The sequence below is a fragment of the Mus musculus genome, chromosome 15 (assembly GCF_000001635.26).
Source record: "Mus musculus strain C57BL/6J chromosome 15, GRCm38.p6 C57BL/6J".
Classification (NCBI taxonomy): Eukaryota; Metazoa; Chordata; class Mammalia; order Rodentia; family Muridae; genus Mus; species Mus musculus.
Window position 1 is genome coordinate 37998168 of NC_000081.6, and position 12711 is coordinate 38010878.

General features: G+C 40.0%; 1 protein-coding gene and 1 long non-coding RNA gene across 11 annotated transcripts in view; one reads left to right on the forward strand and one right to left on the reverse strand.

The window, feature by feature from the left end:
* Gm49085 overlaps window positions 1–12711 on the forward strand; it is a 51643-nt gene that overhangs the window by 37010 nt on the left and 1922 nt on the right. The gene's annotated exons all lie outside the window — the stretch shown is intronic.
* Ubr5 (ubiquitin protein ligase E3 component n-recognin 5) overlaps window positions 1–12711 on the reverse strand; it is a 111535-nt gene that overhangs the window by 30840 nt on the left and 67984 nt on the right. For all 10 annotated transcript variants that reach the window (XR_001781565.2, XR_383833.4, XR_383834.4 and 7 more), the window contains 15 exons: window positions 11459–11610; window positions 10952–11047; window positions 10493–10616; window positions 9783–9880; window positions 8288–8436; window positions 7701–7792; window positions 6375–6521; window positions 6082–6200; window positions 5879–6005; window positions 5657–5786; window positions 4390–4550; window positions 4050–4289; window positions 2403–2526; window positions 1726–1837; window positions 120–251 (listed from right to left, as the gene is read on the reverse strand). Coding sequence is in view for 7 of the 10 variants with exons in the window: in NM_001112721.2 (NP_001106192.1) it covers window positions 120–251; window positions 1726–1837; window positions 2403–2526; window positions 4050–4289; window positions 4390–4550; window positions 5657–5786; window positions 5879–6005; window positions 6082–6200; window positions 6375–6521; window positions 7701–7792; window positions 8288–8436; window positions 9783–9880; window positions 10493–10616; window positions 10952–11047; window positions 11459–11610 (2003 nt within the window). In the remaining 3 variants the exon portion in view is untranslated. The remainder of the gene's footprint in view (window positions 1–119; window positions 252–1725; window positions 1838–2402; window positions 2527–4049; window positions 4290–4389; window positions 4551–5656; window positions 5787–5878; window positions 6006–6081; window positions 6201–6374; window positions 6522–7700; window positions 7793–8287; window positions 8437–9782; window positions 9881–10492; window positions 10617–10951; window positions 11048–11458; window positions 11611–12711) is intronic.

The window sequence follows — 12711 nt, forward strand, 5'->3', positions numbered from 1 at the left end:
AAGCTAATAAGAACTGTCAAAGAAAAAGAAATAAAATTACAAAAAGGTTCTGGCTACCCATCAGACATACAATTATAAACTCCCTTTGAAAACAGCTAACCCATAAAGCAACAACATACCTGCTTCTGAGCCAGCAGTGGCTGCGGTGACAACACTTCTGCGCCCACTAGCATTATCTTGGTTACTATGGTTACTTTCACTGTCACTTTCCGTTTCAGCTGCTGCTAACAAATCTAGCTCCATGTCACTTCCTAGAAAAGTAGTAAATAAATAAAAAGGGCAAAAGTTTCACCAAATAATCAATATAGGTGTGAAAAGCTGGTCTATCCTACGAGTAGGAACTAAGAAGGCACAGTGGTTAAGACAGGGAAAAGAAATCAGAGAGCCAGCTGCTCTGCAGAAAAAAGTACTGGCTGCTCACGATGGACAAATTACTCAAGTACTGTAATCAGTAGACTCTGGCACAACAATTTAGTTCCTGCCCTGCAGAGCCCCAGTGTCTGGGCAGCACCCACATCCACCTGCCCTGTTTTCATCTCTTTTTCTTCAAGAAAGAACTTAAAACCTTGTTTTTTAACTAACATGTCAAGATAAATAACATTCTAATATTGCAGTTCAGGTACCTGACTTACACAGAGACGTAAAGACTGTATGTACAATCTTTAGGAGTGCATGGGGATCGCCAACACAAAACACTGACTGTAAGCACACAGCCGCTAAATCTCCGGAGATTATAGACTCCTTTCCTGTTCTCTCCACACCAAACTTTCCACTGCTGAATCATGACTGACTTCCTTTAGAGGGAAAAAAGTCAGACAGGCTCTTGCTATGTTGCCCAGACTGGCCTTAAATTTGAAACCCTGCCTCAGCTTCCAAAGTGCTGAATATTTTACCACTGAAGTAGTTTTTAAGAAAACATGCCGGCCAGGCGTGGTGGCTCACACCTTTAATCCCAGCACCCAGAGGCAGAGACAGGAGGATTTCTGAGTTCACCGCCAGCCTGGTCTACACAGTGAATTCCAGGAGAGACAGAGAAAACCTGTCTCAAAAACAAAAAAAAAAAAAAAAAGAAAGAAGAAAAAAGAAAATAGACTGCGTGGGCTAGTGAGACAGCTCAGCGCACAGGCAGCAGTAGTACAAGGTCTGAAATCAGATCTCATCCAGTGCGAGGGAGACAAAATACTACATTGTTGTTGACCTCACACGCAAATGCATACTTATGTTCACAAACACTTACACACACATAAGTAAATGATAAGTAAATGAATAATAATGAACTCAGGTCACAGGCTGGACAATGATGTCCTTACCCACTGAGCCATCAACCATTTCCCCATTAGAATGAAAGAAAAGAAGGTGGGCTAGAGATGTAGTTCAGCTGGTAGAGTGCTTGCTCGATGCGTGTGCGTGTGCGTGCGTGTAGCTCTGACTGGATCTTGGCATAGTCATGCACACCTCTAGTCCCAGCAGTTGGGAAGTGGAAGCAGAAGGGTGAGAAGCCTAAGGCCATGCTCACCTCCACAGTGAGTCTGAGGGAGACCTGGGGTACACAACACCCTGACTCACACAAACAAGTTCCTTTAGCAAATACAATTATTTGATGTATGTTGACTTACTTCCTAAACTGTAAAAATACTACAGAGAAATTCAGAAGAAAAGAATTCGGTTACTGCAGAGCAAACGAGGCTGCTCTCCAGGCACCTGACTCCTCCCACTCCCACGTACCGTCTTCATCATGCTCATCGTGATGTCCCTCAGCCTCAGCATTCTCTTCCCCGTGCTCTTCCTGTTCATCATGATGATCCTCCTCTCCAGCCACGCCTTCCACCACCTCAACCTGAACCCACAATTTTATTTATAGATCATCACAGCACATAATAAACCTGTCTCTACCAGTTTTGTCCATAGAATTAGTAAACTAAAATTTTAAAGCTCTCTAAAATAAGGGTTTCTAAATTTGTATTATGCTGTTTTAAAATCATTTACTAATGACAATTCATTATGAAAATTTCCATCAGCATATCACATAGTTTGTAATTAGTATCTAAAAACAGGCTTCAAAATTAGAAGTATAAAACTGTTCTGGGAAATGGGGAAGGGCTGAATTTTCTATACTTTCAAATACATTGCATTAAACTATTAAAAAAAAGGCCAACAGTAAAACTATCTTTAGTCTTAGTCTTTAGGTAAAAAACAAGTTTATGTGTCCAATTTCCTGGCACTCAATAAATGGAAGCTTGCTGACATCACTGTAATATATACAGCCACAAATGAGTATAACTAATGTCGACAAGTTGGCTGGAACACAGGGTAGTTTCAAACTAACACGATCAAGACTGACTTCTAAGTGACTGCTCTTCCCACCAAAGTTTGTCACCTGCACTTAAAACAGTTAAAAGTACCTCTTCCACGTCTGCTGACACAATATCATCCTGCTCCTCGTCTCGGCCTCTGACGGGCTGTGACTGGCTGATGCGCCTCTGCTGTGGGTTCCGAATGATGTAAGATGACTGAGACTGACTGGAGCTGTAAGGAGTCAGGGGGAGGGAGAGACCACAGCTGTCAAGATGGCTCACACAGCACACTGCTCTCTGGGATCCTTTTTGCAGCTCAATGCTTACTTTCTTTCTTTCCTCCAGCATCCTCAGATGCCAAGAGTACTGACACCAACATTCACACATTAAACCACAGTTTCTATCCTGTACTTGCTCGCTTCTCACTGACTGGTTAGTGGGTGGACATGGCATAGGGAAATCACATCTACAAATCATATTTTAAAACAGAGGAACAACCAAAAGCAGAGTGATCAAAGCTTCACGTCCCTTCAGATCTGACTTAGACATAGCCAAAGGCAAGTGCATCCACACAAAAGGAAGCAAACAATCACTAAATTGAGTTTTAAAGAAACCAAAAACTAGAAACGTGATGTTTAACAGCCCTCTGGTCACTTCATTTAGAGATTCAAGAATGAGCTAAAAGACATTAAAATATAAAGCTTTTAGTGTCTTTCTCCTTAACAGGTTTCCTGAGAAATGAGAATCAAAGAAATTATTCGACACAACTAGGGTAGCAGTGCCTTTGCATAAGCACACAGGTACTTACCTCACAACCAGGGCTTTCCAGGATCTGCTAAGACAGATGCATCGTTACAGAGGCAAAGAAGAAGCTGAGAGGAAAATCTTTTAATTTCAAAAAAAAAAGAATTTCTTTTTTCTTTTTTTCAGACAGGGTTTCTCTGTGTAGCTCTCCCTGGCTATCCTGACTCACTCTGTAGACATGGCTGGCTGTGAAAACTGAGATCTACCTGCCTCTGTGGCCCAGGCTTGGATTAAAGGCGATCACCATGTGTGAAGGGGGAAGTTCTGACAGGAAGGTCCTATTCTGCAATTGATTCTTCTTTTGTCAGTAAAGAAAGCCAAGGGCCAATTTCTGGGCAGAAAGTTTGGGCAGGATTTCTGGGTCCCAAGAGGAAAAGCAGATTCAAGGAAGGAGAGGGGTTTTTCTGCCATGCTTTGGAAGAAGAACGCAGCAACCATGTGAGCTCTCAGGGGGAGCTGGGGCCTGTGGCCACTACTACAGGCAAGAGGTCAGGGCTAGGTTAGGGCAGGTAGAGACAGGAAAATAATAAATCGGTAAGGGTGGGCTTTTTCAGGCAGGAGATATCAGCACCCAGCAATTGTGCCAAGAAGGCAAGTAGTGAAGGAATTAACTGTGTGTGTGCCTTCTGTCGGAGGACTCAAGGGAAGCCGGGCGGGAGCTGAAAGCACTAGCCACTTCCTGGAGCAAAGGAAGTGGAACATAAAACGACTTGCAACACATTTGGCTACGTGGCTATTTTTTCATTTAGTAGAGAGGTGTTCCAATTCCAAAAGTTTGTAAGCTTTCTGTTGTTAATATTTAGTTTTAATCCATGGTGGGCAGATAAGTACTAAAATATTATACTTACATTAGGTGACAAAATTAGAATTGTGAAAATCATTTCAACTGCTACTCCAAAGCACAGCTTTAATAAGCCAGATAAACCATTTCCATACAAAACATTAACATACCTGCTTGCCTGATCTGATGACGGCCGTGGTGGTAATGGTTCTACTGAAAATAATTCTTCACTGCCCTGCATGGCATCTATGCTAGTACTGGCCAGAGTAAACGGTGCTGTCGGCCGGGCAATCCCCATTCTGACAGGAACAATCAGAGACTCTGCCACATTACACAATTCTTCTACAGCATAAGGAAGCAGTGCTTGAAACACACGTTTGCATTTTCCAATTGGCTGTGGAATAAAGTTGCTATAGCAGGAAAAAAATAAAAACCTCTAATGATTCTTCTCATACACATACTAACATTATCACACTACAAATGTGTGCAAAAGGTTTTGAAATGCCTTACTTTTTCTTTTTGGACGAAGCCATTTCCACACTAAGAATGACAAACACTCTTGCCACAGATCGTAGAAACCTCATTGTCACGGCAATTGCTTCTTCCCGGCGTCCGGGTGTGTACTTGTTTTGGAGTTCTTTTACTAAGGTGCCTAGCAGAGTATCTAAAAGCTTTAAAAATGGCAATCATTCTATTAATGCTGAGATAGTTCATATGATGGTTAACGTAGTCTAATACTTTTAAATATTAATAGTTCCCAATAAAATGTTTAAAATGTTTTTGTGTGTGTATATATGTATGTGTGTGATTTATGTATATATGTGTGAATGTGTATACACACATATATGACGTATGTACATGTGTGCGTTTGGAGGTGAGAGAGCACCGTGCAGGTGGCAGTCCTCTCCTTCTGCCGCGTGGGTCCAGTGACTGAGCTGAGGCTGTTGGGCTCTGGTGGCACCTGTTACTAGCTAAGCCACCTTGACAGCCCTTGTAACAAAATTTTGAAACAAACTGAACCAAACCATTTACAGGTATACACCTAACTGTACTGATACTGTGTGTCTGATAGCAAATGGATCCCAAATGTATACTAACTTGGCTTTTGTCCCATAGGCCTGTATATACTTATCATGCATGTTTAGAAGGAAATATCAAACATGTAAAATCAGAAGTTCACTCATTGAAGAACACTTATTGCATATCTCATTTACTACTTTCTAATACTTCCCTGTGCATAAAAAAGATACCAACTACAAAGAAAACCCAATTTCATGTTATTTTTTTAATGATTTTTATAACAATCTTTATAGCAAAACATGTTCCATTTCATTGAGTATAATTAATAATTAATCTTATAATTTAAGATCTACTATGGTTAGATTCACAAACCATTTTATTGTATCCTAACTTTACGCAATTATTATAAACTACTTAGAACAGGTTTGGAGGAAGAGGTTAGAGTGGCACCGGACAGTAACAAACCAGCCTGCAGAAAGGACTAAACTCAATGTCCTGTCAGTGCCTAAGGAACAACCATCCAGCACTGGGTCCTATTATCTAAATTTTAGTTTACATTAAAGAAAAACAAATTTAAAAAGGGGTTACACATTTTTTTATCAATTTAAGGTTTTTATTTAAAATAAAATTCTTCCATCGAAAAGCATCCATGTTAATATACTCCCTTTAACTTAACCAGCAGACATTATCAGTCTTTTAAGTCTGACCTTTAAAACCATGGGACTTAAGAACAAATTCATGTATTTAGTGAACTCACCAAAATATCTGCTGTACACTTGACAATAAGGCAATGAGTGAAACAGTCGAGCCGAATCGTGCCGCTCTGCTGGTTGAGGTAGACCTGCTCTTCTGGCAAAAGATGGCCTATCCTGCTGCTGGCACTCAGACTGGAGAGGCAAGGAGAGACAGAATAAATTGTAAAAGACAACATTAGCCCAGAAACTGAGAAAAATTTTTAAATGTTTTAACAAATACATACGGATCTTTGTTCTCTTGTGACCCAAACATAATCATAGATCTCAAAGCATTCCAGTCCTGAAGGACGCGCTCTAGGGCAAGCTGGGCAAACCTTGGGGGCTCTAAGTCATGGTCAGGCATATCTGAATCTAAAAAGGAAGAATGGGTCAGACAAAAATAGAATTCAATGCTTTGTACATCAGCAGAATTGTATACTTCACTCACCTTCAGGACTGGCTGTTTTCCTGTTGCGATCCTCCCTGATTCGTGGAGGCCTATACTGACAGTGCTCCACTGTCTGCCTGGCCACGGTCTGTACTAAGAACAGCAAAAGGTGCTCTCCCCTAGAACACAGGGCAGGTTGTGAGGGAGGGAGGGGAGGAGAGAGGGGGATGGGGAGGGGGAGGAAGGGAGGGAAGGAGAGAGGGGGAGAGGGAGAGGGGGAGGGGGAGGGAGGGAAGGAAAGGGGGTGGCACCAGCATGTGCTGACCTCTTTCTATCCTAACCATTCTACTTGCCTACTGTTTGGTAGGGTGACCAGATTTGTAGCAGTAAGCAGGCGATAAAGTAGATCAAGACGAGCAGACTTCTGTCCAGCAATCAATGTTTTACATTTACATTTCTCCCAACAATCACAATAAGCTGTTGGTGAAGTCCTCTTGAGTCTGTTAAAAAAAAAAAAAAAAATCACAGAAAAGTTCAAAAAAACTTTAAATTACAGATCTACATTGCAATGAAGACTTATAACTTGATAAAACTAAAGAGAACTCTTATTGATATTTAAATGAAAGGGTAACTGCTATCAGCTACATACAAAAAAATATTATTTAATGGTGCAAAGTTCAGAAAGCAATAGAAAAATTCCTATAAAACCTAACTGTAATGTCCTGGGACAGTTACTTCTGTTGTCCTTCCCGGTCTCCAACATACCCTACATGGTCCTCACATGGGCACTGAGCCAACTCTAACCACGGTAAGCACATGTTTCCTGTATGTGTCATATCTGACAGGCCTGTAAATGCTGTCAGAAAATGAAATGCCTGGCTCACCCTGCCCTGGCAGCGAGTATTGACTACACCTAATAAATACAAGGGAAACTCAGCATCCAGGAGGAAGCTGAGAAGACGGCCTTACCCTTCCTATGAAGCAGGGCGAGTGAAGGACAGAGGTGCACTTGTGGCAGAGTATGTGTGTAAGTCAGGAGACAATCTGCAGTCTGCTCTCGCTTCACATCATGTAAACCCAAGGATCAGACTCGGGCTCGTCAGGCTCTGCAGCAGGTGCCCTCACCTGCCAATCCTCCTCAAAAACCCCAAGTGGAGGATTCTGATGGCCCATTTTTCTATAACCTACAGCATCTACACATGTACATTTATAACCCGGTGTTCCTGTTGGTAACACTGAGACTCTACAAATGTTAAGCTTGAGTTTTACTGCTTAGGTCTGTGGAAACTAACAAAGCCAGCTAGAATGACCTTATTATATGAGATTACTGAATCTAAAAAATAAGTAAGGCAGAGTCCAGTTATTCATCTTAACACATTAAAAGAGGCCCAGAGGGAGAGGGATGGAGGCACTTAAAACTTTGGCAGTAGAATACAAATGAAACTACTCTGTAAACATACTTTAAAGCATTAATCAGACTAATTTAACAAGATTAACCCGATTCTAGTCACACACTACAAGTACTTAACAATACTCTTTAAACCAGTCATATTTCTATATGTAGGAACTGAAATGTAGAAAACTTCACTTTCTGAATTATGCCTAAATCAAGGCATAAGTACTTTGTACTGCAATGAAAACCTGAGAGTTTATGAAATTCAGAACAGTGTGGGACTTACTTGCAATCGTGCCCTTTATGACAAACCCTTGCACATTCTGTACAACAACAAAGCGACTCCAGTAAACCACAAGTCCGACATTCAAAAATGTCCTGGAATTGAAAAGGTCACTTTTGAGAAAGAGTAATCACGTGTATAACTCATCAATACCAAGGTGCTTGGGAAGTGGGTGTGGTGCTCACACAGTTGACAATGTAAAAGGACGAAAACCAAATAGACCAAGTACATGTAAAGTAACCTCACCTCACTCATAGGCAGACTAGGACTAGTTAGACAGCCTGGGTCAGAGCCTGCCATCTGTGCAGACCACATTCTCATAGCTGCTAAGCTGAATCGAGGAATGAATGGCCATTTGTTTTTTGTTTTGTTTTGTTTTTGTTTTTCCATCCTTATGTAGGGCTCAAATCAAAATTAATTCTTTGGATAATTTTAAAGGTTAAAAGTAAAAAAACAAAACAAACAAAAAAAAAAAACAACAACAACAAAACAAACCAGCAGACACGTTTACATACTTTCAGCTCACGTCAAAGGAGGGGAAAGGGAATCCTGAAACCAGTCCAGATCCAGGGAGCGTTTGGGTCACTTACCTGGTTAATGTGCTCTGCTCCAGTCCAGGTAAAGCTGCAGGTGTCGTTGCAACATAAGACATACAAAGGGGAGTCGTCAGGGTTGGTACCTGACGGGCAAACCATTCCCATGAACACATCTTCCTCCTTTTCACTTGCAGATACTTCAGCTAAAATATTAAAAACACAGAAATTCATTCATCTATCAAGAAAAGATTTAATCACAACCGCAACTGAAGAACCTTAATATATACTTAGTATACTTAGTAGTAATATACTTAGAAATCACTATAGACTAATTACAATGATTTTGTTAGTTAAGTCTGGCTGGAGAGGCTCATCCACAGCACCTAACACTCACATTTCCAGAGATCTTGCATACTTCCTGCCTTCACAGGCATCAGGCACACACATGGAGCACAGAAATACAGAAATGCAATACCTATACACTTGAAAGAAAATCATTTGCTTTTCTTAAATTTCAAAAGCTGGGCTGGAGGGATGGCTCAGTGGTTAAAGAGCACCACTGGGTGCTCTCCCAGAGGTCCTTGAGTTCAATTCCCATGGTGGCTCACAGCCATCTATAATGCCCTCTTCTGGTGTGTCTGAAGATAGCAATGATGTACTCACATAAAATAAATAATTAAAGAAAAAAGTTTTGAAAGCCAATGTGTTAAGAAAATCCAACCAATGCTGGAACAAGCAGAACAACACTATAGCTTTGTGTGACGACAACAAGCTACTGCAATTCTTAGCCCTGGGTCCAACAGTGAATACCCAAGTTATAGCCAGATCTGAAAGTGCACACCTATAAACCAAGAGGCAGGAGATCTCAAATTAGAGTTTAGTCTGTACTATACAGTGAAGCAGTCTGAAAAATACTAAGACTCAATCAAGCCTGTTTCACTTAGTAAGTTATAGACCATATCACAATATATTAACACCAGTGTTTGGAAAAGAATAATTCATCTTTTAAGAATTCGATGCCAAGCCAGGCGTGGTGGTGCACACCTTTAATCCCAGCACTCGGGAGGCAGAGGCAGGAGGATTTCTGAGTTCCAGACCAGTCTGGTCTACAAAGTGAGTTCCAGGACAGCAAGGGCTACACAGAGAAACCCTGTCTTGGGGGGTAAAAAAAAAAAAGAATTCGATGCCAGAAATCAATATTGCTTCAACTCCTCCTCTGACAGTCTGTTATTGTTACATACTTTTACCATACCCATCAAGCAACAGTGTATTACTTGTATGAAGATTTTACACTATGACTTATAAACATGGTATTTTTATTTTTTTTAAAAGTCCAAACTCTATACCAATTACTTTTTTGATAAAACGTTAGAAATGTATGTGAAAAGCATTAACAAAACTTTAGACATATAAAACGACCTTGACAGAGTCTCAATGATATCATTTATATACACAGATCTAGTTTGAATAATTCCAGTGGTAGATATGAACAAAATCCATTCAAATTTTAAAATGAGAAACTTCCTTAGGCCTTGCTCTACATTCATACCTTTGGCAATCTTCTGGGCTGTTTCTAGGATGGTGATTGCAGCAGGATAAGCCCGGCCACTTACAGCTGACATAAACGGGGTCATTCCTCTTGCATCCCTAATGAGAAGAGATTATACGTGAGGATCTTATCTTCTAGATGAGGTGTGAAGGCAGAGGCAGAGGCAGAGAGATCTCTGTGACTAGCCAACCTGGTCTACAGAATTCCAGGCCAGCCAAGTCTACTCAGTAGGACATAGTCTCAAAACAAACAAACAAACCCATAAATAGATGTTATCTTCCTATTTTACTGAAAAAGATGATAATCATTCATGATAATCATTCCACTTAGCTCTGTCTGCATCACAGAAAGCCTACTGTGTGATCCTCTAGGGAAACAAGCTTAATCGTAGCCTACTGATGAGGACCCTTCTGTCTCAGTCTCCTAAGTGCTTGGATGATGGCCAGGCCAACATCATTCTGTGTTTTTCTTCCACAGAAAAACATGCACACTGATTCAACTAACATGAAAGTTGTTCTCTATTCATTCAGGGTGTGTTCTCTGATGCTGACCTTCCACTGAAGAAAATTTAGTAACAGAGGAAATACAATCCTGATGCTTTAAATTCATATAAACAGTGTTTTAGTAGCAGAGGAATAATACTGATAGATTCTAATGTTTTTAATGCATCACAGGATCAATGTAAACAGGAAGTCTGTTATGCCTCTTACTTGGCAGAAAGAAGCTCTCGTAGATAAGGCTGCAGAACCGCACTGTCGCATAGTAATTTTAATATGAAATGTGCGTTTGCCTTTCGATCCTTGGATTCTACTACAGATGGCTCTGTGGAAGGACCTGTAATAAAGCAGAATCATTTAATACCAAGTTAAGCAAGAGAGAGTTCTGCAAACCTATCAGATACGTATTAAGTCCAAAGAACAATATCCATGAAGATAAATTAACTTATTAGAAAATTTTGAAGCATATTAACATATTTCATAAATTTCAAGTGATTTCTTAATGTAAATATGCAAATACTACACTGTAATGCATATAAAATATAGAAGATGTACAGTTTTTAAGCAACCAAAAAAATCTGACAAAAGAACGAAACTTTACTTAAAGCCCTATATGAAGTGTGTTATTTTTAATTCAAAAAGCCCAAGTAGACATATAGTATATAGTCTTACCTGGAATGGTGGAGGTGCTGGGTCCTTGACCACTGCCAGTCGCTGCTGTGGTAAGAGATCCCACAGCGGGGGCCAGGATAAAATCAATATCACCATCTTTCGGTAAACAGAACAGCAGGATGCATATCATTATGGGCACATACCCCTAACCATTTTCTTAACAGGCCTTAAGGATTTTCTCCGTAAACCAGTGGTCAAATCCAACAAAAGGTTAAGTGGGAATTTCTTTTCAAGACTATAGGAGGAATCCACTGTGTGAATCATTCATTTATTTTGATGTATTACCAATCAAGAGGCAGTCTAGCCTTTTAAAAGTACAGAAATAAATTATGTCAAGAGTAAGTTCTAAAAAAACCAAACTCTGTAAGCCAATTTTTCAACTAATCCAGTTGTAGTGTTTACCATACTACATTCACAAGTTTTTAAACATTTTACAAAATGTTCAGCTTTTTCCTTTCACAACCTTGCCTTTTTATTAAACACCGAATAAAACAAAAGAGCTCTTACCAGGATCCATTGAAGGAGGGTCAGGAACCCAGCTAGGGGGAGCTATGGGGGGTGAAACTGGATCCTGGTGGTCACTGGATGAAGCTCCAGCCTCATGTCTACCCAAACCAGCTGCTCTCAATGAACGTCTCATCATTTCTCGTAATCTCAAACTAGAAGGACATGGACAAAATCGGAACTCATTACCGTGGCTCACCTAACAAGAGGCATGTATATAGAAGCTCTCATCTGAGAAGGTCAAGACTGGTCTATAAGCAAACACTCCAGGCATGGGAATGAAGGGCAAATGCCAAGTCTATAATAGCTCACAGAATGAGTCAGTAGAGGACAGAGATGAAGCTAGGGAGTCTAGCATCCAGTGCATTACAGTAGCTCCCTAAAGACTTAAGCAAAGGAAACAAAAGTCTCAGTGAAGAAGAATTAGAAATAGTCTTTTGTGCATTTAGGATAAATGAACAGCTAGACATTAGAAGAGTGTTTCAGTCCTATTTCCTAAAAATTAAGTTTAGTAACGAATATCAATAAAACTACTGATTAGTACAAAATGAAATTAGTCTACTAAATCCCTTTTCTGTAACTCAAAAGCAATTAAACTAATATCCACATGAGCAATTTTAAAACCAAGAACATTAAGTGTTTTAATACCCAGAAGTCCCCCAAAACCAAAAACAACAAAACAAAACCAAAAGCCTCAATAGCATAATTCACATCTTCAAGAAATTAAACTAAAAGTGTTACTACCTGGGGCTTGATTTGGTTATTTTTCCTTCTGTTATGTAAAAAGAACACTGTATAGCTGGTTTACACCACTAAAACGATTACTCACGACTTCATTGTGGGACCTGGTGCCTTCCTACACAAAAACCTGTATTGTACATGAATAAAAGCTTCCAACAGCCATGCAGTCACGCTTAGGAATAATAGAAATTAAAAGAGCCAAATCCCTTCATTGAGCCACACTTTTTAAAGCTTCTAAATAAAAACTCAATTGTCAGGGTAAGATAACACATAGGGACTTCTGTTTTCCATGCAGCCATAATCCCAAAGACATGACTTCTAGTGTGAGATCTGACACTTTGAGATGAGAACATAAATGACCCTAAGTGATTGTTAGTGTTTGAGTCTCCAACTGTAAGAACTATTTAATCTCTGAGTAAATGTTTTTCCACATCAACCTAGTATTGCTTTTGTGAGATAGAAAGGGCATGTCCAATTCTTTTATAAGATGCTACTTCCAGAATTTCAGATTGTAG